Source organism: Dromiciops gliroides, chromosome 4, assembly GCF_019393635.1.
Source record: "Dromiciops gliroides isolate mDroGli1 chromosome 4, mDroGli1.pri, whole genome shotgun sequence".
Taxonomy (NCBI): domain Eukaryota; kingdom Metazoa; phylum Chordata; class Mammalia; order Microbiotheria; family Microbiotheriidae; genus Dromiciops; species Dromiciops gliroides.
The window spans coordinates 290,774,780-290,799,643 of NC_057864.1; the positions used below are offsets into that span (position 1 = coordinate 290,774,780).

The 24,864-nt window shown below is 36.5% G+C and overlaps 1 protein-coding gene across 2 annotated transcripts in view; it reads left to right on the forward strand.

Moving 5' to 3' along the window:
• SMAP1 (small ArfGAP 1) overlaps positions 1 to 24,864 on the forward strand; it is a 221,375-nt gene that overhangs the window by 112,380 nt on the left and 84,131 nt on the right. For both annotated transcript variants that reach the window (XM_044001349.1, XM_044001350.1), the window contains exon 4: positions 8,244 to 8,319. In XM_044001349.1, coding sequence (XP_043857284.1) covers positions 8,244 to 8,319 — 76 coding nt within the window. The remainder of the gene's footprint in view (positions 1 to 8,243; positions 8,320 to 24,864) is intronic.

Consider the following 24,864-nt stretch of genomic DNA (forward strand, 5'->3'; position numbering starts at 1 on the left):
ATCTTATATGTCATAAAAAGCTCTATAAAACAAAACACTATAGTTAGTTGTTACAAGTTTTTTTGCAGAAAAATTTTCTAACACATATTACTCTTTGGGTTCAAGTTATACTTTGAATATATACTGGCTGTAAGCCACTTAACTTTTTTTTTTTTTTTTTGCGGGGCAGTGGGGGTTAAGTGACTTGCCCAGGGTCACATAGCTAGTAACTGTCAAGTGTCTGAGGCCGGATTTGAACTCAGGTACTCCTGAATCCAGGGCCAGTGCTTTATCCACTGTGCCACCTAGCCGCCCCCACTTAACTTCTTGATGGCAACTCATTGTAAGTTGCAGAATGGGTGACATCTTGCATTGGTAGAGAAAAATCCTTCATGGGATGCTCCCTATACCATTAGAATCACAGATCTGATCCTCACAAAATGCTATTTATTCATATGGGAAACCATTTGCAATATCCCCTTTGCTTTGTCTGTGATCTCATCAGTTTTGTACTCACTATGATGATCAAAACCCATATGCCTGCCCATATTGTGTGGCCTTAGTTAGTCAACAAGCATTTATTAAGTGTTTATTTTGTCCCAGGAGGGGTGTAGCCTGGTGGAAAATGAAGAGATGGCTGACCTGGTTGCCCTCCTTAAATGGAGATTTTCAGAGGATCCATCTTGTTAGAGAGGGTCCCCAGAGGCAGAGGCCTTCCAAGGTGTAAATTCCAGAACTTGAAGTGATTTTTTAGGATGGAGATGTTGGGATATGGTGGAGCAGTCTAGAAGAGGTCAGCCTTGTGGGAAATGAAGCAGTGAGGTGGCCTTCATCTATGTGTTTTAAGTCTTCCAAAGGGGGCTCCCCTAGCATAACGGGAGACTTTGTCTAAATCCCTTGACATTTCATAGATACATATAGAGCATTTATGTGAAGTGTCCATGAACTACCTCTTTTGCAACATTGTTTACGTTGCTTATTCTGCATTGCAGCCACCTTAGGGTGGCTCTCAAATTTTAATTTTCTACACACTGTGGAGTAGTCATAAGATGTATAGCTATACAGCATCCCTGAAAGAATGTTATTTTAAAAGATAGGCTCTTATTTTAGGGGAAGGCTTAGGGGAAGGGATCATTGAAATTACTGCCTAGTCCATCCACAGCCATCCAGCCTGCCTGCTTCCTTTTATTATGTATCCAAAGAATTTATGATATACCAACTCTGTGGGTCCAAATGTTTATCAGTCTTTGGTTTTCTTCATCTATTTGATTCTTTTATTTGTGCATAATTAGGCTGAACTCCTGATTGCCTATGGATTTCACTTAAGCTCTGAATATTCTTGCTCTTGCTACAGTTGGTACAAGGTTATACACAAGCAAGAACATTTGGAAGAGCTATATGGAATTTTACTTAGTAATCTATTACACTCTAAGATACCTTTAGTGAACACGTCTTCCCTTGTTTTGGGCTTTATCAATATTAATTATCAGTACTAGGGGCAGCTAGTTGGCGCAGTGGATAGAGCACCGGCCCTGGAGTCAGGAGGACCTGAGTTCAAATCCAGCCTCAGACACTTAACACTTACTAGCTGTGTGACCCTGGGCAAGTCACTTAACCCCAATTGCCACCCCCCCAAAAAAAATCGGTACTAGAGTCATCTTTTCAGAATCTCATGTGATTTTGCTGTATGATTGGAAAACACCTTCTTCTAGGAGAGTCTTTGGCATTTTGTTCTACCAAATCAAATTCTTTTTATTGTCAACAAACAAAAAGCACAATAGGATCTTAAATTCTTTACTTCTTTTAGTTAATTCTGTGACTATAAGGAGGGAGGTACCTTTTGTAGAATATCACTTGACAAAGTCTGCATGTTGTCTTTTGATATTTTGTCAAGGATGCCCTCAATCATTGTATATGTTTTCTTATAGCAAAAATAAGGTCCTTATGAGATGGAAAGTAGGGTCCTCAGATTATTATTGTCTTGATTGCCTTTTTCATTTGGGGGAGGGGTTAATTAAATCTGAAATTTTGTTTTAAAATGTTTTGTATTTTTTGTTTTCTGATAAACCTTTAGAATAATTTCTTCAGCACTTAAAATGATCTCTTCCATGTAGGTCCGATTCTGTATATACTGTCTGGTCTAGCTGTTCTTCCCATCTTGGTTTCTTTTAATGACATTTCTATTTAACTCATTCAGGGTATCTGAAGTATATTTCATTTTAGAAATCTTTATAGAACACTTCCAATTTTTGTCTATTATCCTTCCAGTCTTATTCTAACATGCTCTTGAGATGACCTTCATATAATGATGATAGCAGTAACAACAACATTGGAAACTGTGTTGGGTATGGTGGTTCTTATAACATTTGGTCCTCATACCAACTCTGGATAGTAGGTACTTTTTATCATCCCCATTTTATAGATGAAGAGGCAAACAGGTTAGATGACTTGCCCATGGTCACACAGCTAGTAAGTGCCTAAGGCCTTATTTGAACTTGTATCTTCCTGATTCTGGGCCCTCTACTCAGTTCACTGTGCCCTCTCCAGCAACCTGTGTAAGCTTTTTTCTCATCCATTTCTTTTTGCTTATTACGAAATCATAAACTTCACAACTTTCCACCATCTTCTGTAATATTTTCCAAGTCAATTTATATTCTAAGCCCTTCTCTGTGTTTGGAGAGATCAGATGTTTAACCAACAGGAGTCAGTTTTCATAACGACCTCAGACAATAAACATCTGACTCCAATTTTCTTGGTTATTTTCTGTCTTTTAAAATATAGTCGGCTTTCTTTTTTGTGTGTAATGTTTTTTGGTGCTAAACTTATTTGGCACCTCTTAGCTATTTTTCAAAGAAAGCATTCATGTTATATAGGTATGAGGAAGCATAACTTATTAATATAACTTAGTGGCCCATAAGACATTGCACAATTGGATATACTATTTAAATTGATACTTTGCAAAATTTCTGTGTTAACGTCATTCTAAACCTTGATTTCTTTTAAAATAATTGTATATCTGCATACATTTACATATACTTGTGTGTATGTTTATGTACATGTGTCTATATGCATGTGTTTTAGGAAGTAAATAGTACTATTTGTTTGGTTACTGGAATATAATACAGAGGGACCAAACTCAAAGCCCAGGCCACTGCAAAAAAAGAGAGAGGCCCAAAGAAGACTAAAATTAATTGCGAAATGTTCAACAAAGTAAATACGCATGCAGAACAACATATATAATGTTAATGTGTAGTTTTCTAAGTCAGGGGGAACCATTTCTATTTGAATTTGACTCAACTGTAAGGTCTGGGAGAAGACTTCTAGTTATGTTGTTTGGCATTCACCTTGTGTTCTTCATTGCAGTTTTCCCTTAAGTCATGTCATGTTTCTTCCGAGTTCCAGTATACTTGATTGTCATTTCATGAAACTTGTTTATTTTCCATTAATTTCAATTCAATTGAACAAATATTTATGAGGTACCAGGTGTGTACAAAGTAGTATTAGGTTGTGTTTTCCTTTTTCTAAATGGTAAGTTCTTCAAAATCACTCTAAGATGATGTTCCTAGCTATGTGAGGAGAGTACTGAGCATTATTTTAAAAAATGCTTTCAATCATTCTGAAAAAAAGGATTCTTTTTTCACAAAATGTTCCTAGTTATTGTTATTTGCAACAACTGAAAAATAGAAAATTATTTTACATAACTCGCTGTGGCTAGTTGAATAGTATGAAAGATGGTTGCTGTTGCTTTGACCTTAAGACTGACCTCAAATTATAATGGAACACCCTAACATTTAATGTACTTCTCTAAATTTTTTTGGAATTTACCTGGTTGACATAGCAACATTGATTCATCCTAGTGCTTCCTTCACTTGTACATAAAGTACCAAGAGGTGAAGTTTATATTTCATTAGTATGGTACCTCTTATATTTCAAATTTATCAGTCCTCTTGTTCCAAAGCTTGATATTCATAAAATTGCCATATCCCTATAGGCAAATAGAGGCAAATGGAGTTAAACTGCAGCATTTAAACTAGCATAATATGGGACCTCCCTACAAACTTAACAAGATTTGTCACTTTTAAAAAGCTTTACAATTTTCAAAAGTCATGCAAAAGCTACTGTGAAAGTGTAATTTCTCATGTGGGATGTGGTTAATTATAGGCTGCATGTACCAGTGCATGACAAATGATAAAGCTTTACATTAAGCTTTTCATTATTAGGATTTTTGGTCTTATCTATAAACTTTAATTACTTCATTTTCATGAGATCTATTGTGCAGCAGAGCTAATCAACAGTTCTTCTCCTTTGAGGTTATTTGAGCTTTTCAAAGTTGTTCTACTGTCAGTAGTATGTGCCTAGAAAATGGAATATTGTGTTCTATGGGAGTAGATGGTAATTTAATTGTCTTCAAAAGTGGTAAGTATCTGTAGTGAAAGCAGAAATGTTAATATGTGTGTGTGTTAAAATATAATACATGCATTGTCAAAATTTCTGAACCTTCAGAGTATTATTTTATAGGCCTTTTAGGGCGAGGGAGATATGAGAAAGAGAGGGAGAAAAAAGGTTGCTCTACTGAATGTTTTTTACTTTTATTGTGAGGTTATTTTTTAAAAAAACTTCAAGTTATATAACCTGAAAGTTTAAATATTAGTGGAAAATGTAGTCTTTATTATCATTTCCTGATGAGTTACAGTGTCACTTTTCTCAAGTTTTTTGTTGTGTTATTTTGATTTATATCAGTAGAGCTTTAAGTTCTCATGAAATTTGGTGTCTGGATAATGGGCAGGAAAGATAAAATATTTTCTGATTTTTTTCTTAATTTTAGTATTAGTATTCACTAAGTAGACATTTGATGATATGAAAGATATGGTTTAAAGAAATTTGTATAAGCCTATTTCTTGCTGTGTTCTTAAGGTGTTTAGAGCCACAAACAATAGGGGAAAACACAGAAAATACAGAAGATTAAATAGAATGAATATAAACAGTCAAAATAGGGTATTAATATTAATTAATTAATTAATATTAGATTTTTATATATATGCATGTTTGTATATTTGTGTGTACACATACACGTCTTTTGCTTTTTGTTGAATTTTTTAGGCAGTTCCCAATTCAAATTTGTGTAATTTAAATTTCTAAATGTAGGTTCTAATCTGTCTCCCCAGTTTTGGACTAAAATCACTGATAAACAAGTTCAGGTTTTTAAGGGTTTATTGAAAGATAGTAAAAGAAAGAGAAAGATTGAGAACAGAATTCCTATAATCTGGCAATCCTAACTTGTAGTTAAATTTTTAAAAAAAGTATCCCAACATCTCCTCAAAGAAGATACACAGAATACACAAAAACCTTTTTTTCTTTACTATTTTGGATTCTATGAGTAATAGAGACTTGGCTCTTTTTCTAATAATAGTGAAGTTAACCAGGGTTTCATTATAGTTATAAATATTTCATAAGAGAAACAGTGGATTTTGTTATCATATTTTAACACATAGTATAAATCAGATAATGCCCCTAAATATTTAAATTTGTCATTAATTTCTCTTCTCAGAAGATAAAAAATTAGTCTTTGTCCTTTCCTCCAATTTCTTAATATAAAAATGTCCTTTGAATTTTTAGTTTTTTAATAAGTGAAGTATTTCTTATTTCAAAGTTTAGGGGTTTTTGGGGGGGTTTGTTTATTTGTTTATTTATTTATTTTTGGTGAGGCAGTTGGGGTTAAGTGACTTGCCCAGGGTCACACAGCTAGTAAGTGTTAAGTGTCTGAGGCCGGATTTGAACTCGGGTCCTTCTGAATCCAGGGCCGGTGCTCTATCCACTGCGCCACCTAGCTGCCCTGTTTAGTATTCTTAATATTAGATATAATGTTCTTTTGGGTAGGGAGTGAAAGCAACCGTATGTGTAATACTGTGTAAATTGATGTTTTTGAATTGTGAAGAAAAAGAAATATGAATTCTCTATTACAAACTGTGCTTCATAAGAGAGTAGATTTGAAAGACTACTCATCTATATACTTCTTGACTACTGCAATTTTTCTTATAACAGTAGTGAATTGGTGAGTTTGTTATTTAACATCCATCCCTAAACTAACAAAACCCCAAGATCATATGGAATGCTTCATATGGTGGCAATCTTTGGAGGAAAGGAGTAGTTAAAAGATATTTTTATAAATGTATCACACAGAAATTGCCCAGTATGTGGAAAAATGTTCATTAACTGTCTAGGTAAATGATTTTTAAAGTATGCTTGAGTGTTTGTACCTCAAAGGTTATCACCGCTCATGCTCAATGGGTTAATTACCTGAATTCTATTCCTTAAAGATATCGGTATAGCATTACCTTCTAGTTTTTGTTGTTTTTACTATTATCAAATAGTAGTTAAACATTTAATCTATAGGATTGGCACTGTGCTAAATGTTTCTCCATTGATTAAATAGTTGTGTTTTCTGTCTTATAAGGAGTGTTCATTGAGATTTTGTCAGTCAGTTTGTTGGTCCACAGCATGCTATATGAAGGAGTTTGGTTTTTTGTTTTGTTTTTTTCTTTTTGGTTGGACAATGAGGGTTAAGTGATTTGCCCAGGATCACACAGCTAGTAAGTGTCAAGTGTTTGAGGTTGGATTTGAACTCAGGTCCTCCTGAATCCAGGGCCAGTGCTTTATCCACTGCACCACCTAGCTGCTCCCTATATGAAGGTTTTAATAGGCACTGATGAAAATTAGCACCTGGGGAGATAGGAGAAGAGAGAGAAGGACTTCAGGACAGATACATTAGACTATAATAATAAAGAGAAGAGAATCCAGTCATAATGGTAGCTCATCCAAGAAGTCTTTAGTTTAGGAAAGTGGATAAACTCATCCATTTATGAGATTGCAAGAAAAAATAAGATTTCATTTGGAATGGTGGTGGTGAATGATATCTGGAGACACCCCACAATAAGGAAAAGCCAGACCTGCACTTAAGGAAAAGATTTGTTTGCTGTTGTGCACTGGGTCTTTGTAGCTTGCAAATGTGTCCCAACTCTCTTTTATTTTTTTCCCACTAGAAAGCACTCTTCTAGGATTGTGTCTTTTCAAACAAATAGGTGCACTATTTTTAAGGTCTTGCCTTAAGAAAGACCTGGACTCTAGTTATCCTTAGATAGTATCTAGTTCTCTGGGCCTGTTCTCAGCTCTTTATTGAAACTACTTGTCAGTTGGAGAACGTCTGATAAATTCATCAAATATGAATAACTGACAACTGGTTTGATGTATTACTATCCCAGAGAACATTTGAATTTTAGCAAGGTTCAGTGCCTTAACTCAAGGAAATGAAGCTTGTATGGTGGAGTTTCATGTACTGATGATACAGTTTAGTGGGATAGATGTTTTTGGATAGGGGAACTTTCTGAAATAATTTAGAGGATTATAGATTTTAGAGCTGGAAGAGATCTCAGAGGTTATCTAACCCATCTTTTCACAGATCAAGGAACTGAGACCCAGAATTTAAGAGGATCACATTTGTTCAAGGTCATACAGGTACTAAGTAGTAGAACTGAAATTTGAAAATAGATTTTGTAATGCCAAATGAACAAGCATGAAGCATCTCCTATATGTCAGGCATAATGCTACTAGGTACTAGGGTTACAGTGACAAAGATGAAATTTTCATCTTTGCCCGAAAGGCAACATATATGCACATAATTAGATACAAAATAAACACAAGGCTGCTGTATGAGTGAGACATTAATAACTGGGGCAGATCACTTAAGCAGGGTATTCTTTTAAAATTATTTCGGACCATAATGACAAACACAAGTGAAAGAAAGCAACACTGACTTAACTCTTTACTGTTTTCTTTTCTCATTTCCCAACCTAGCAAGCATGACTATATTAATACACAGGGATACCTGTTTGACACACTGAATGACATTACATTGAGAACCAAAATAAAAAGCAAAATATGATTTATATGCTCTCGTGTTCTTTGTTCTGTGTTATGAAAGAAGAAAATTTCTCATGGGTTTTAGGTTCAGGGATTTTTGTTGCTTAGGAAAATCAAAAGGAAATAAAATTTCTGGAAATCATTGCAAGAGCAAGAGTAGGGTACTATGGGGAGAAGAGTATATTCCAAGTGTAGGAAGAATATGAAGAAAGGCACAGAGTTGGGAGTGGGAAAGTCCTATTAAGGATGAACATCTAGGCATTGGTAATGTGGATCAAGAGAATGGGTCAGAAGGAAATAGATGTTGCCACATAATTAATTTTTTTCCTTAAGTTACTTGTTTTCAGAGCAGTGGAATTTTTCATCAGGGATAAATATGAAAAAAAGAAATACTACGACAAAAATGCAGTGACTGTTACCAACGTAAGTACATTTTTTTCATCTTTTCTATATCAAATGCTTAGTTGACGTGTTTGTATTAATGTATCTCATACGCTAAAAATAGAGACTGTACCTCTAAATCGAAGTGTAATAGTAAGGGATGTACAAATAAAATTAGGCTTAGCACCTGTATTTGCTTCTTACTTACCACTAATGTAATTTAGTAAGTGAGAAATAGATTGAGAATAGAAAGTATTCTCATGGGAAATAGGTGGTGGGGTTCCTTAGGTCTTTAAGAATTACACCTCTCAAACACAATCCAATTACAATAAAATGGTCTTTTATTTGGGCACTTAGAGAAAGTAACTAAGAGAAAAGTCAAAGACATCTCCTCAAGGGGAGAGGAGGTGGCTTAAAGACAGGATTCTCCCCCAAAGGGGGCCATAGCCTTTACCGAGGATGGAAGGTGGGGGGAAGGATGGGTTGACCACCTGACTATGGAAAGTTCCCTTTGGGGGTTGGGAAAGTTTGATGAGAGAGGGTGGTCCTAATGGGCTTATCTCCCTTACTTCTTAGGTCTGTCTATCCTGATAGCTAATTGGCCACTTTAAACTTTAACAGTCCCAACCCCCATATCAGTATCTTTATCTTTGATTTTTTTTTTAATTTAGAGAGATTTCTTTGTGTGAGTATGCCTCCCACTAAAGACAAACAGTACATGTCTGTCTTTTACAAGCTCCCATCTCTGAAAATATTATCACTTGGTGGCCAACCTCTTGGTGAGAAGCTTTTCATGACTTCTTTGGGCTGGTCTTCAGATAGGAGAAAAAAGCATCACTTGTCTCACCCACAGTGACGCAATATGGAGTCTGAGCAGCATACTGAAAGAACACATTTAGTAATTAATTAAATTCGATTTAGTGTAGCAGTATATGGAATTGTGAGAAAAATTTTTTAAAAGATCAAACTGATTACAAAAATATGGTTTTTCAAAAAAAATATTTTTAATTATGGAATAAAACAAGCATTTCATTACATAGTACAATAAAAAAGATGATTGTACATGAAACAGCAAATCATGCTATTTTTCAAATATACAACAAAAATTATCATGTAAACATCTTTTTTTTTTCCTTCTCTCCACTCCCCCACTCTCCTCGCCCCATGGCTACCATTAGACACACAAAAAAATTAGAGAATGAATGAATGAATGAATTATTCTATACATAATTCTGTTTACCAGTTCTTTCTCAGGATCTTTCTTCATACAGCCTTTATAGTTAATTTGGTTATTTATAATAGATAAAATAACTTATTCTTAAAACACTATTGTTTTTACTATATACAATATTCTTTTGGTTCTGCTCATTTTGCTCTTCATTATTTCGTGCAAGTTTTTCCATGTTTTTCCTAAAGTTATTGAGCTCATCATTTCTTATAGCACAGTAGTTTTCCATTTCACTATAAAATCTAAATTTTTTTTTTTGTGAGGCATTTGGGGTTAAGTGACTTGCCCAGGGTCATACAGCTAGTAAGTGTCAAGTGTCTGAGGCCAGATTTGAACTCAGGTCCTCCTGAATCCAGGGCCAGTGCTCTATCTACTGCACCACTTAGCTGCCCATAAAAACTATTTTTTTAAAGAGCAAAGAATGAAATTGTATTATCACAGTGGATCAAATAGGAGCTGGCCATTAAATCTGTTAGAGAAAGCAGAGGCATAAGCTTTATGATTTAAACATTTGGCCAGAGGCTTTGTAGATAATTCAATAATTAACTATAATTTGAGACATTTAGGTTAGGATTTTGTCAGGAACCTTTGTCCTTTTATGTTAAATTAATCTTAATTGTTAGTTTTCTGAGCCAGACTTGTAATTTCCTTGGTTTAGGGAATTCCTATGTGAGGTAACTTTCTGTAAATAACTTCTGGCCCTTCTTGGCAACTTAGAGACTTAAAGGGTTTCTTGGAGGCATTGAAAGGGTAATAATAACAATAACTAGCATTTGCATAGTATTTTGGCTTGATAGATTTTATCAAGCCATTTTATCCTCAAAGTCCTGGGAGATAGGTGCTATTATTAACCCCATTTTACAGATGACAAAACTGAAGCAGACAGGGGGAAGTGTGTTGCCTAGGATCTTGTAGTTATTAAGGGTCTCAGGCTGAATTTGAACTTAGGCCTTCTTGACATCAGGGACAGCTAGATGGCTTAGTGAATAGAGTTCTGGGCCTGTAATCAGGAAGACTTCTTTTCCTGAGTTCAAATCTCCTTCAGACACTTAATAGTTATGTGACCCTGAGCAAGTCACTTAACACAGTTTGCCTTAGTTTCCTCATCTGTAAAATGAGCTAGAGAAAGACACTGCAAACCACTCCACTATCTTTGCCAAGAAAATTCTAAAAGGTGTCACAGGGTCAGATATGACTGTAAATGTCTAAGCAACAACTTCCAGACTCAAGTCCAACACTCTTATCTACTGTGCCACCAAACTTACTACTAGTTACACAGCCAGAATATGTCAGAGGCAAGATTTGAACCTTGGGCCTCCTCTTACGGTGGCTAGCTCTCTACTCACTCTGTAGCATGGCCTCATAATAATTTCTTAAGAATGAGGATAGAGACTGAACCTGTGATTTCATTGGTACAGAGAACCCTTGAGTGAGAAACCTTCTAACAGCTCAGGTCAGCACTTTTTCTCGAATTCTTTAGAGAATTCCTAGTGCCTGCCCAGAGTTCTGTAGCCGGTATGGACCAGATGTAGAACTGACATTCAGGTGTCCCTGGTTTCAAGGCCAGCTCTTTATCCATTATGCCTTCCTGCCCTTTTTGGTAATTTGTCATCAACAAAATGATTGAACAAAAGCTCAGGTTGTGGTTCTGGTTCTTTGTCAATTATAACCAACTTTGTGAATTTTGTAATATATTTATTTCTTTGTGGTGGAAATAGTAAATAAAGTTGTGGAGTAGGTAAATGATAAGTCAGTATTATGCCCCATGACTACCAAATGTGAATTAGAAAGAGCCAGGGGGGTTACCTTGTTTGGAATAGCCCAAAGCCAAGATTTTTCTCATTGCCTAAGGGTCACCTGACTATAGTAATTGTTCAGTGGTTAAAATGTTATAGTGATTAAAAATATGACATTCACCTTTTTGCTTTCTTCAATTTCTGATAATTTTTTCTTCTTCCTAGTTGATTACAGCTTAAAACTAAATTTCTTTATAGTTAAATTTTTTTTATCAGTTTAGATTTAAGTCCTCCAATGATATACACCAGATGAAATAATGTTTTCAAATTTAAAGAAAACATTTTTGTCCCAATTTTGCAGGCAAGTTGAATTTTCTTTTTCAGTTGCATGGAAAAACAACAGTTACTAAAAATGAAAACAAAAATTAAAACTACAGAAATCCTTTGGAATCTAATTTGGCTGTAAAATAGGCTCATTCTTATGAAAGAATTAAACCATCATTAGTATGCTCTTCAGAATATCCCAGTAACTGTCATGGAACAGTTATTTAGAAGTGAGTCATTCTTTTGGTCTTCTACTTCCAAACTTTGACTGTCCTGGAAACAGGAGAGAAAAACTCCAAAAGAAGATTTCTGGAAGGTAGCTTACAGTAAATTTTAGTCTATAGAACAAGGGAGTGAAACATGTTATGTAAACATTTAGGGTGATTTTATTTTATGTAGATTAAATAGACTATCTTTTGCTAGCCCAGTTGGCGTATTCCTAGGACTATTTTACTGATTTTGCTATTTGGCACTGAGATATGGAGTGCTGCTTCTTCTGAAATGCAAAGGTGAGTATCCCAGAGTTAGTCATGGAGAGGCTTGTGAGGAGTGTGAGCAACTTGTAATGCATAACCAGTGAAGAATTCCAAAGAAGAAAATGAGTAAAAGACATCTTCAAGGAATTGTATGACAGGCGGAGAAGATGGGTCAGTCTTATGTGGCAGGAGTCGGATAACTGATGGATATCTAGAGTCCTGAGGAAGGGTGTTTGGGTGGCCTCTCTGTGGTAAAGAAATTTTGGGATAACATGAACAAGAGTTCCATACAATAGGCAATGTTGGATGGAATGTGATCTTCATTGTTAGAGAGATCTTCCAAATCAATGACAGACTCATTTGAATATTTGAGTATATTTGGATTTCAGATGCAGTTTTTTATGTTTAACATCCTTTAAAAATATTTCAAAATTTTTTCTTTATCCAGACATGTTACTTTTTCTTATTTCCCTATTTGTCAAGTTACCTGTTTAAGATGTTGTATAACAACATGCTCTAAATTTGTTTGGTGAGTGAAAATCTAGGGATAAGTAATTTGAAAAGTGTAATCCTTTATTATAATGCTTTAAACTGTTTTAAAACTTCAAGGGGAGGCAATTTTTTATTGTATAAAATTTTGTTAAACCCTACAGAAGGGTGTTTTATAAATCATATTGATAATTTTTAGGAAAAATAATTTTCTCACATCTGTAAAATATTTTTATTAGTTTACTCACATGATGCTTTTATTATTCATTGGGTTAAAATTATATTATGCATTTATGTCTGATTTGTATTTAGTAAAGAGACGTCTTTTATCAAAGTATAAAATGGAATGAGAATTTTTAGTTTAGTAAGTACTTACTAAGTACCTACCTTGTTAACTTCTTTGACCCTCAGTTCCTTATTTGAAAATGCAATAATATTTCTTCTAACAGCCTGTCCAGCCTGTGATTTGTGGTCTTATGTTATCCACAGGAGATTTTCAGTGTTGATTGTCAGGAATATATGGAGTGTGAGTAAAAATGAGTAATTGTGAGGGCTTGCCAAGCCCTTCTCAGGGCTGCTTATCCACCTTTGGTGTCTGCCTTTCACCTAACTCTCACCTGTGGCTTCAAGAAGTTATAGTACACGAAGCAGCTACACATGACAAACCATCTTGGCAGACAGGCTAAATCAGCTTGAGAGTAACTGCTAGGTCTCAAACTGGTGAGTTAGGGGGATGTCTACCCCAAGCATGTGAAGACTTCCCCCATCAGGATGAGTGCATGAGAACAATTTGTTCCAACAGCCATGAAGGCGACTGGCAGGTGCTGTGGAGCACTTAGAGCTTGCTCAGAAATCAAAGATGCCAAGGTCACCCACTGTATCTGTGCAACTGAACTTCATGGACACTGGAAGTGTGAGGCTGACAACTTCATGCAACTCTGCTTCACTTAAATAGAATTCACCTGAGTCAAGACATCACTCTGTGATGTCATTTGTTGTCTTTGAAAATGAAGGGGGGGGTGCAGCTAGGTGGCGCAGTGGATAGAGCACCGGCCCTGGATTCAAGAGGACCTGAGTTCAAATCCGACCTCAGACACTTAACACTTACTAGCTGTGTGATCCTGGGCAAGTCACTTAACCCCAATTGCCTCTCCCCCCCCCCCCCCCCAAGTTGACACTAGCTATATGACTTCGGGCAAGTCACTTAACCTTCATTGCCCCACAAAAGGGAAAAAGAAAAAAGAAAATGTAGGACAAACAACACCAGCAGTAGTGTGGGATCATTAATACATTCCATTTTCCCAGATATAAAGCCATCTTTCTTCCTCTTACTCAGTTTTTGTCCCAGTTGAGCATCTGCATATTCTGGACCCTGTTCTAAAATGGATGTACTCATGGACTAGTAAAATGGGTTGAGAAAATAAACAGTATGTCATGAGCTGTCTCTTCTCCTTTAGTCTTTAATTCTAAACTCATCATCCCCCATTTCCTTTTCTTTCTTTCTTTCTTTCTTTCTTTTTTTTTTTAATTTTTAACAACAAGGTGGCCTTTCTTTTTGCTAAGACCAACCCCTCTGCTTGTATACTTGTTATCTCTGGGATCCTTCCCTTTCAATTTTCCTTACTCACACTGTTCCTAATTCCTAATTTGCTTCTATCTCCTATTTCCTTTCCTATACAAATATATGCAGGTCTCTTTGGGAGAGGAGGTAGATGTCCCTTTTTAAGAGTCTACAAACTAAACTTGAGCTTGAATTTGATTCCTGGGGACATTTTAGATTGGATTCTTAAGGATGGTGTGTGGTTTAAATTTCTAAATGTAGGTTCTAATCTGTTCTCCCAGTTTTTGGGGAAACTGACTAATATCACTGATAAAACGAGTTTAGGTTTTTAAAGGTTTATTGGAAGATAGTAAAAGAAAGAGAAAGACTGAGAACAGAATTCCTATAACCTGGCAATCCTATCTTTCTTCAATTCCCCTGTGAAGTTCTCTGGAGTCTCTCCCCTCCACCATGGTGAGGTCAGGAACCAAAAGAGAGAGAACTCCTCCCCCAGCATCTGCTTCCTACTTCTTGTTTTCCTCCGAGAAATGGGAGGCTCCTCAAGTTGATTGGCTGGTAGCCTTGATAGACAGTACCCATGAGCAAACATCACTTCCTAACGCCAAGGAAAAGCTGCATGACCTTGCCCTCAGAGGCATTCTCCTCATGGTGGAGCTTTCCTATAGTAAGTCTCCAGCAGGTGGCGTCATTCCAGTCATTACAATAGTAAACATCTAGAAGGAGAAGTGATGATTACACAGTGCCATTATGGCTTTGTCAGGAACAGATCATACCAGATTAACTTCCTTTTTTGACAGGATAACTAAAGTACATGAGAAGGCTTTTGTGACTATAGTTTACCTTTATTTTTGCAAAGCCTTTGGTACAATATCCCATGTTATTCTTTTTTTTTTTTTTAAGGCAATTGGGGTTAAGTGACTTGCCCAGGGTCACACAGCTAGTAAGTATTAAGTGTCTGAGGCTGGATTTGAATCCCATGTTATTCTTGTGGAGAAGATGGAGAGGTGTGGATTGTACAATAATAAGGATGATTGTAGACCTGGTTGGATGGCCAATTCAAAGAGTAGATGTTAATGGTTAAATGTCAGTGTGGCAGAAGGCCTCCTGTGATTTAGCTAGGGATCTGGTTGTCCATATGCTGTTTAATAAGATCTAGACTTTATCCAAGTCAATGACTTGGATAAAGTCTAGATTGTATTCTCATATACATTTGCAGATGATATCTAGCTGAGGGGGATAACTAATACAATGAATGATAGAGTCAAGATCTAAAAGGATCTTGAGATTAGGGAAATGAGCTGAATCTATTAAGATGAAATTCAGTAGCGATAAAGTCTTGCACTTGGGTATAAAAAAATCAGTTCCATAACTATAATATGGAAGAATCATGGTTAGACAGTAGTTGGTTTTGAAAAAGAGTTGGGGGTTTTAGTTGACTGCAAAATCAATGTGAGTCAACAATTTGATGTAACAGTTAGAAAATCCAATGTGATCTTGGGCTACCTGAAGAGAGGAGTAGCTTCTGGGAGTAGGGAAGTAGTGGAACACCTCACTTGGAATATTGTGTTCAGTTTTCAACACTGGTTTAAGACACATATTGATAAACTGGAACATATCCATAGAAAAGCTACTATGGTGGTGAAAGGCCATGAGTCCACGTCATATGAGGATCATTTGAAGAAACAGAGTGTTTAGCCTGTAGAAGAGAAGGCTGGGGGTGAGGAGTAGGGGAGGGCAGTGGATCATAGTAGCAGTTTTCAGATATTTTAAAGACTATTGTGGAAGAGGAATTATACTTTTCTGATTTGGTTCCAGAAGCCAGAAATTGCAATAATGGATAGAAGCAACTGATTCAGGAGGTTTAGTCTCAGTTAACGTCTTTGAGCATAAGTGAAATGACTGCTTATCGGGTGAGTGTGCCAGTGTGTTTTTACTTGGGGTATGGGTTGGATTAATGACCACTAAGATGGAATGGAATAGAAAAAATATTTCTTAAAAGTGCCTCTGTGTACCTCATACTGTGCTAAGCCATGGGATTACAAATAGAAAAGCAAGGCAGTCCTTATTAAGGACCTAGCATTCAAATTAGGGGAGACAACAAAAATTCCTTATAACTCTAGGGTTCTGTGATGTTACATTGTTTTGTGATTTCATCCTTTTTTAATGTTGTGGAAGAGAAATCCTCTCTTGCTCATTCTCCACATTCTCTTACATGTTCCTTTGTAAATTATCTATAGAGGTTCTGTGCAGTGCTTGGGAGTCCTTCCTCTGGTTCTTTCATATTTTCTGTGTACTAATGCCACATTCCAGCTGCTTATCTTTTGTCTTTTATTCTTGAGAGATAACCAGCCCTCCTCCTTTTCTGGTCATTCATAGACTAAAGAATATCAGAGTTGCAAGGTACCTTAAAGATTATCTAGTAAATACAAAGAAATATGTTCTTTTGCTCTACTTTCTTGTATACAAATCTTCCTTAATAAGCCATAGTTTATGTAATGCGCCAGGCATCTTTACATTATCCTCTGAGTCACCTACGATTTCTTGTTTTTTATGAGGTCATGGCATTAATCACCAAGATTATATTTTTAAAAAATAGTCTCTAAAAAGAAATTGTCAGGCAGAGTAGAATCACTGGAAGTAATTGCAGTTTTGACAAATTCAGTCCAACTCAGTTTTTTCCTCCTACGCAATCCATTGTCCAATTGTAGTGTACCTTTTTAAGATATGAGAGGAAGCATGATGTAGTGCAGAGGAGTCAAAGTCAGGCGCTTGCTAGAACCAAATTAAAATGTAATTGGAAAGTGTTTAACAAATATAAATACAACAAAACAAAATGTTAATTTTATAATTTTCTTGATCCATGTAGATTTGGCAGTGATGGGTCACACAATACAAATCTTGTTTGAAGTAAACCTTTGAAAAGTACTAATTGTTTTCCCCTCTTCATTCATGACCTCAAGAATATACTCACGCTAGAGAGGCAGGATGTTATCATGGAAATATTAAACATTTGGAGTCCGATGGCCCGGCCTTGAATCGCAGCTCTGCCACTTACTAACTGTGTAATTGTGGATAAGTCTCTTAATAACTCTAAGATTCGGTACCCATGTCAGTATAAGGAAGGGATTGGACATCTCTACTTCTAATGTCCCTGATAACTCTATATAGTACAGGCCTTCTTTATACAACTGAAAACCCCAAATGGAATCCTGAAGAGCTGGACATGACTGAAAAATGACCGAATTGAATAAGCATACAGGGTTGTTGTGAGAATGAAATGGCAAGATTAATGTAAATTATTTTACAAAACTAAAAGTTGCAATGTAAGTGTGAGCTGTTGTTATTTTATATGACTTCATTAGGGACATAAGTGTTCCCCATCAGTGATTTTTTAGTTAACTGGTTTAATACTTCAGCTACCAACATTTCAGTGTTTTAAACTATTTTCAATGGAAATTAATTGTTCAAAGTCTCTCCAATAGTTCACTCTAAAATGTTACGCACTTTCAGATTTGTATATTTTATTTCTTGATGACTACAGGAAATAATTACTTCAGTACTTCCACTGCTGCAGTTTAGTACATGGTTTTCAAGAGGTGAAGTGGCTGATAAACCTGTTATGCAGAGAATGACAGTGATGAGCCTTGCCAATCTTAGACAGATTTGTCCTCAGTGAAGCGTCTGTCACCTTTTCATCTTGGTAGAACTTGATATAATATACACTCTCCTGGTATTGCCTTTGAGAACACAACATTACCTCCATAACTGACTGTCAGTCTGTCAGTCCATCCATCCATCCCTCCATCCCTCCCTCCCTCCCTCCCTCCCTGCCTCCCTCCCACAGAAAGTAATGGAAACAGTATTGGATTTAAAGTAAGAGGAGCTAGATTTCAATTATAGCTCTATTATCTATTACTTGTTTTCTGTTTTATTTGGGGGGGGGGGCAATGAGGGTTAAGTGACTTGCCCAGGGTCACACAGCTAGTAAGTGTCAAGTGTCTCAGGCTGGATTTGAACTCAGGTCTTTCTGAATACAGGGCCCATGCTTTATCCACTATGCCACCTAGCTGCCCCCTATTATCTATTACTTGTGAGACCTCAGGTCAAATCCTCCTTGAACCTGAGCTTTCTCATCTATTAAATGAAGGGTTTGAACAAGATAGTTTCTAAGGTCTATTTTAGCCCTAAACCTTAAGTTTTATGATTGGTTAATTCTCTGCCTCTGAGCAAGTGGGCTTTGTGAAAACTAGAATTTAAACTGTGTTCCAAATGATTGGAGTTTCTGTAATTTAGAATGTCTGCCCTTTTAATTTGTATTTTACATGATTGTCAGACTTAATCATCCATAATTTTCTCTTAAATTCTTTAAATCCCAGTGCTGCCTTGCCTAGGAGGCCTTCCTTCACCTTCTGCTACACTTCATCCTGAAAAGTCATTGAAGGTCAGCCTTCCTGGGCTCTCACAGCAGTGTTTTACAAATCTTGAATGTATTTATTATGTGCTGTAATTGTCTATGTCCTAGTTAGATTTTAACTCACTGACATGTAGGACTGACTCTTGATCAACATTTTGTATTGTTCCAATCCCTTTATATTGTAAGGGGCTAAAATTCTAGCTAGTCTGTCTAAAATATTTAATGAGTGGTCACCAATAAATTATAAGCTTTAGCAAGAGTTAGACTTTTAAGCATTTATTAAGGAGAATAAGAATTTGGTGAAAAGAAAGAGAAAGGCCTGGATTCATTTATCTATCAAAGGGAGAGTGCATTTCTAGCTCCCTTCTCTACCCGAGTCCTGAGGAAAGAGAGCGAGCGCCAGCCTCTCCCCCTCTTCCTCCCACAAGCAAATGTCACTTCCTGATGCCAAAGAAAGCTGCATGGCCTTTCCCTCAGAGGCCTTCTCCTCATGGTGAAGCTTTCCTACAGTAAGTCTCCAGCAGGTGGCGTCATTCCAATTATTACAATATTATGCTTTGCATGTATAGTGGGCATTTAATAAATTTTGAGAGAAATCATTGAACAATGAGGGAAAGAATAGTGATTTTGTTTGGAGTCTGTAACAATTGGAATGACGCCACCTGCTGGAGAATTACTGTAGGAAAGCTCCGCCATGAGGAGAAGACGTCTGAGGGCAAGCCATGCGGCTTTCCTTGGTGTCAGGAAGTGACGTTTGCACGTGAGTACTGTCAATCAAGGCTACCGGCCAATTAGCTTGGACATGTGTGTGCGAGTGGATGGAATATTCCCAGTTTCACAGGAGGCTTGTGGGATGAAGGAGGTGTGGCTTGCTCTCTTTTGTTAGGACTCTAGTGGAGAGTGGAGCTAAATTTCGCTCTCCCTTTGATAGATAGATGAACCTAGGCCTTTCTCTCTCTCTTCACTAAATTCTTAGTCTCCTTAATAAATTTTTAAAAATCTAAACTCTTGCTAAAGCTTATAATTTATTGGCGACCACTCATTAGATATTTTAGACAGACTAGCTAGAATTTTAGCCCCTTACAAGCCAGGAGGCTTTGAATCTACTTCCAGTAAGTACTTAGTGACCCAAGCCAATTCATTTAGCTGTCCTGAGGCTCAGTTTGTTCATCTGTAAAATAGAGTTAAATAATACAACTAACTTAAACAGACATAAGCAAGACATAAGCAAGACACTGTGCTAGGTTCTTTGGATATAACCTCATACATTTGCTGTAAGGAAAGCACTTTTTAAGACTTAAATCTTAAAGCTGAGTAGTTATTATAGTTGTTAAATTATGTTAGTAAGTAATTGGTTTCTTTTACAACCCTGGTGTCCTTAGGTTACTTGGCACAATATAGGTGAAATATGCAACATTAGGTCCTATCCAGAGAAGACTATTTCACAGACCAGGCTGATAAGAATAGGTCAAATAACAGAGCATTCAGCTGAAACATACTACATTAGAGAAGTAGAAGCTTGCTGTAAAGGGTAGAAAGCTAGTCTTAAAGACAGGAATACCTGGATTGAAATCCTGTCTCTGACTCAGTACTGGTTCTCAGCACCCTAGACAACCAACTCTAAATATTTTAAGGTGCAGAAAAGGTGGCGGCCTGCATTGTTAGAGATCTAAGAGATTTACTCATCTCTACCAGTGAAATCAGTCTTTGTCTCTATACTAGAAAAATAAATAACAGAAAAAAAATGGTGCCAAAAGATTAATCTTAGCAGTGTCTCCTGCCCCCCCCCCAGTCAAGTTTTTCACAGATTGACAAGTGAAATGGGGTAGGAAGTCATCTATCATTGTTCCTTGAAGCTCATGCTTTCCTAGCCTCCCTCAAATTATTCAGTAAAACCCCTTTGACACACTGCCTCTTGCTGTTGTGGCTTTAGTAGGTGTTATTGCTTTTGGTCTGGGCTCTGCTCTGTGAGCATTTATACGGAAATTGGCAAGAAGGGCACATCCTGGCTTGCTATATTATTTTGTTGATTGTCTTGGTTCAAGTGATGAAAAGATTGTTAATAATGAAGATTTTTTTTTTTCCTCCTGGAGAACTAGTTGTTAAGCATTTACTATCAGATTCCTGCCTTAGGGTCAGACTGTCCAACTAAAGGCCCAAGGGGGCTATTTTCCATATTCTTGATCCTGCTTTTTATCTGTTTCATATCTCTACCTCACTGTATCCAGAAAGGTCTCTTAGGTATTTGAGAGAATGCTCTTCCTTGCCCCTTTCAGTGGAAAGTCCCAGCCTTTACTCCTGTCTGGGTTTTTTTTTTCCTTCACCGTTTCTGCCTTAGGGTGGGGCAAGCAGGATGCTTTTTCTACTCTTTTTTTTTTTTTTTTTTTGGTGAGACATTTGGGGTTAAGTGACTTGCCCAGGGTCACACAGCTAGTACATGTCAAGTATCCTGACACTGGATTTCAACTCAGGTCCTCTTGACCCCAGGACTGGTCCTCTCTCTAATTTACCATATAGCTGCTCCTTCAGGTTTTTTATTTTTAAGGAGTGAAGGCTTGACATACCAAGTATTAAGGATCTTGACAAGAAAAATGAATTACTCCATGAAATATAAAATATTTATAACTTTTCTAAAAATATTTCTATATATTATTTTAAGTTCTTTGTAAATGGAAGTTATAATCCATATTCCTTGATTACATGTTTGTTATTACTATATCTCAAACTATGTAGTTTTTTAGCATTTTGCCAAGAAATCATCTATAAATCAAATTCAATTTTAATTAAAATTATTCTTTTTCCACTCTAATCTTGTAATAAACACTGCCATTAGTAATTTTAGTGCCATAGGAATATCATGAAATATAACATGCTGTTTTATAACTATTATAGTCAAAGAGGTTTGTGTATTTCTTAAAACTTGGCAGTATAGGAAGTGGGTGTTAAGCCTTAAAAAGAATACATTTTAAATTACTGTGAATGACAGCTATGGAAATTCAGCTGTCAGATAAAATACGTGCAGGGGCAATGAGGGTTGAGTGACTTGCCCAGGGTCACACAGCTAGTAAGTGTCAAGTATCTGAAGCCAAATTTGAACTCAGGTCCTCCTGAATCCAGGGCCTGTGCTTTCTCCATTGTGCCACCTACCTGCCCCTGTGCTTAATTTTCTAACCTCAATCTTGAATATTTTGGGGAAACTAGAATATAAAAATATAATTAGAGGAAAATTTTTTAAAATTCTGGCCTACCCCATATACAAAATTGCACCCACAGCAAGCAGTGGAGGCAATTCCACAAGAAATATGTCGTATTTCATTTTTAAATATTCACATAATCAAAATTTCTTCAGGTGTTCAGAAAGTAAAACAATGGTTTATCAGCACTGCCTTCCCTTTCCTGTGATATCTTTTCTTCCTTCAGGCACGCTTTGGACCTTGTTTGTCTGTCTGTCCTTCTTGAGAGTCATTGCCTGTATTTGGAGGCAGGAGACCTGGGTTCAAATTCTGGACCATTGTTTTTTAATAACTATGTAATCATAGCCATCAAAATGTAAGAATCTAATAGAATATAAATTTTATAAGAGAGCAGTTAATGTTTCATTTTTTATTCTTTGCAACCATAGCACCTAGCACAATGCTTGGCACATAATAAGCTCTTCCTAATAAATTCTTATTGGTTGATCAAGTCACTTAACCTTCCTCAGTATTAATTTGATCCTCTCTAAAAGGACAGTAATACAAGCCCTACCTGCCAGTAGGAATGCTGCTCTGAGAAAAGTACTTTGCAAACTGTAAAGCTCTCTGTAAGTCATCGTCATCGTTATAATAATTTGTAGTTAATTCCTCTCCTGAATATGTGGTGACATATGCTCTTTTCTTCTAACCTTTCACAGCCATATCTGTTATTTGTGTTTTCTTCTGCTATTTCATTTTAAGGTCACTTATTTTTTTGGAGGTAAAGCAGATATTTTTCCCATTTAAAGATAAGAAAACTGTACCCAATGATATTAAGTACATTTTTAGGGTCATATACTCTGCTGTGACCAGAATCCAGATCTTCTGACTTTGATTTAAAAAGAAACACAACTCTTGTATTGGTATTTTATATGTAAATATAAGTTATTTACCTCTTTCACAGATTCCTTGCAAAGATGACTTTGGTGGCAGGGTATTTATAGAGTGCTTTCAGTGGCTGTGAAATGGCACTAATACTATATAAAAATGACATATAGGATTCTCATTGTACTGTTCTCATAGAGTACTTGAAGAATAATTAGAAACTCAACCACCTGAGGCATGTATGAAATCAAAAGATTTCCCCCCAAATCCACATAAATACTTAGGTAGCTATCGATTTCAGCTGAAGTTGTCATTATTCATAAGGGCAGCATTTGCCTCATAGCAATAGTGGCATCACCAAACTGCAGTAAAAATATTAAAAGCCATATTGGGGCCCTTATAGCCTGTCACACTTGGAGTTCAGAGTAATCATTTGCTTCTGGAAACCATCATCTTGAAAGTGAGGGGAAAGCACAATTTCAATAATGTAGACCAATGACTGTTTTGAGGGATTTTTTTGTCCTGGGTTTGGGGGGGTCCCATGTTCTCAGCAGGTGGGTTGTTTTTGCAATAAAAAGAGAGATATAAAGAAACTTAATGGCCTGAAGTGTGTTTCAGAAGCTCAATTAGAAACTGAGCTCCAACCTTATTGTTTTAGCTAACTGCGTTTGCTTTATCACTTCACTCTAATATGAGTACTAATATAGAGCTTTGTTTTTTTCTTTTCTTTAGTACATTGCTTTTTTTTTTTTTTTTGATGAGGCAATTGGGGTTAAGTGACTTGCCCAGGGTCACACAACTAATAAGTGTTAAGTGTCTGAGGCCAGATTTGAACTCAGGTCCTTCTGAATCCAGGGCCAGTGCTCTATCCTCTGCACCACCTACCTGCCACTTTTTTCTTTTCTTTAAAGTAGTGATAGTCTGTATGGATAAGTGGTAAAAGGTCAGGGGAAAAGTGAGCTTTTAGAGGTTAGCTATTTAAAATTATTTTCAGTGAAGATTTGAATATTGATGTATAAATCTGTGAAAGTGTATTTTGATGGAGCCGTTAAATTACTGTAATTTTTAATAATTCAGTCAACCAACAAGCAATTGTAATTCTTATTTTTATTTAGAATTTTATTTTCCCAAATTACATGGAAAAAAATTTTAACGATTTTTAAAACTTTATGTTGCAAATTCTCTTCCTTCCTTCCTTCCTTCCTTCCTGCCCCCCCATAAGAACTCAAGCACTTCAATATAAGTTATACATGTGTAGTCATGCAAAACAAGCAGTTACAATTCTTATCCTGTGCCAGGCACTGTGTTGTAAATTATAGGATTACAAAAACAAATGAATTAGCCATTGCCCACAAAGAACTTAAGTTCTATGGGGAAGCCAACATATGAAAGCGCATCAGAAATTTGTGGAAATCCTGAGGTGGTTTTAAAGCATAGTCAACTAATTGAATGTCTTTTGTAAACAATTATACTGTTTCTTCTGATTCTATTGACTGTTCACTAAGGCCTATGGCTTCTAATTGAGGAAAGTTAATATTGTACTGTATTATTTAATAACCAATATGTCTTTGTGATCCATTTTTTTTCTTCATTTTGACAGATCCCACTTGTTAAAGGTCAGGCAGTTTCTGAAGGGCATGATCCAGTAAGGCAATTACTCTTAGTCCCCAAAGCATGTGCTCCTTAACCAACTTGAGTGGGGCTCTACTTCTGTTTACCCCTTAAATAGAAGCCAGCTTGAGCTAGGCACTCTCCAGGGAACATGGCCCTTGTCCTTGCTTTTCCTTCATCAAAGTTGGGGGTGACCTAGTCTAAAAGAGGAAAACCAAGGTGGGGAGATCCTGATTGGGGTGGTTTTGTTCTTCTGGCCAAGATTGCTAAAGTCAGCTGGCATTCATAAAGCAATTAACATTCCTTAAGTGTCAGAGAGGACTAATCAGCCACATCTAAAGGCCAGTCCACTTTCCCTAGCTTCTTATTGAATCCTTTTCACCTGTGTGTAATGATTGGAATGACGCCACCTGCTGGAGACTTACTGTAGAAAAGTTCCGCCATGAAAGGAAGGTCTTTGAGGGCAAGAACATGCGTCTTTGGCGTCAGGAAATGATGTTGGCTAGTGTGAAGAAGAAAGAAGAGACTGGTGCTCTGTCTTGCTCTCATTCCTTTGGACTCTGGTGGAGAGCGGAGCTAGAAATGTGCTCTCCCTTTGATAGATGAATGTAGGTCTTTTCTTCTCTCTTTACCAAATTCTTATTCTCCTTAATAAATTCTTAAAAGTCTAACTCTTGCTAAAGCTTATAA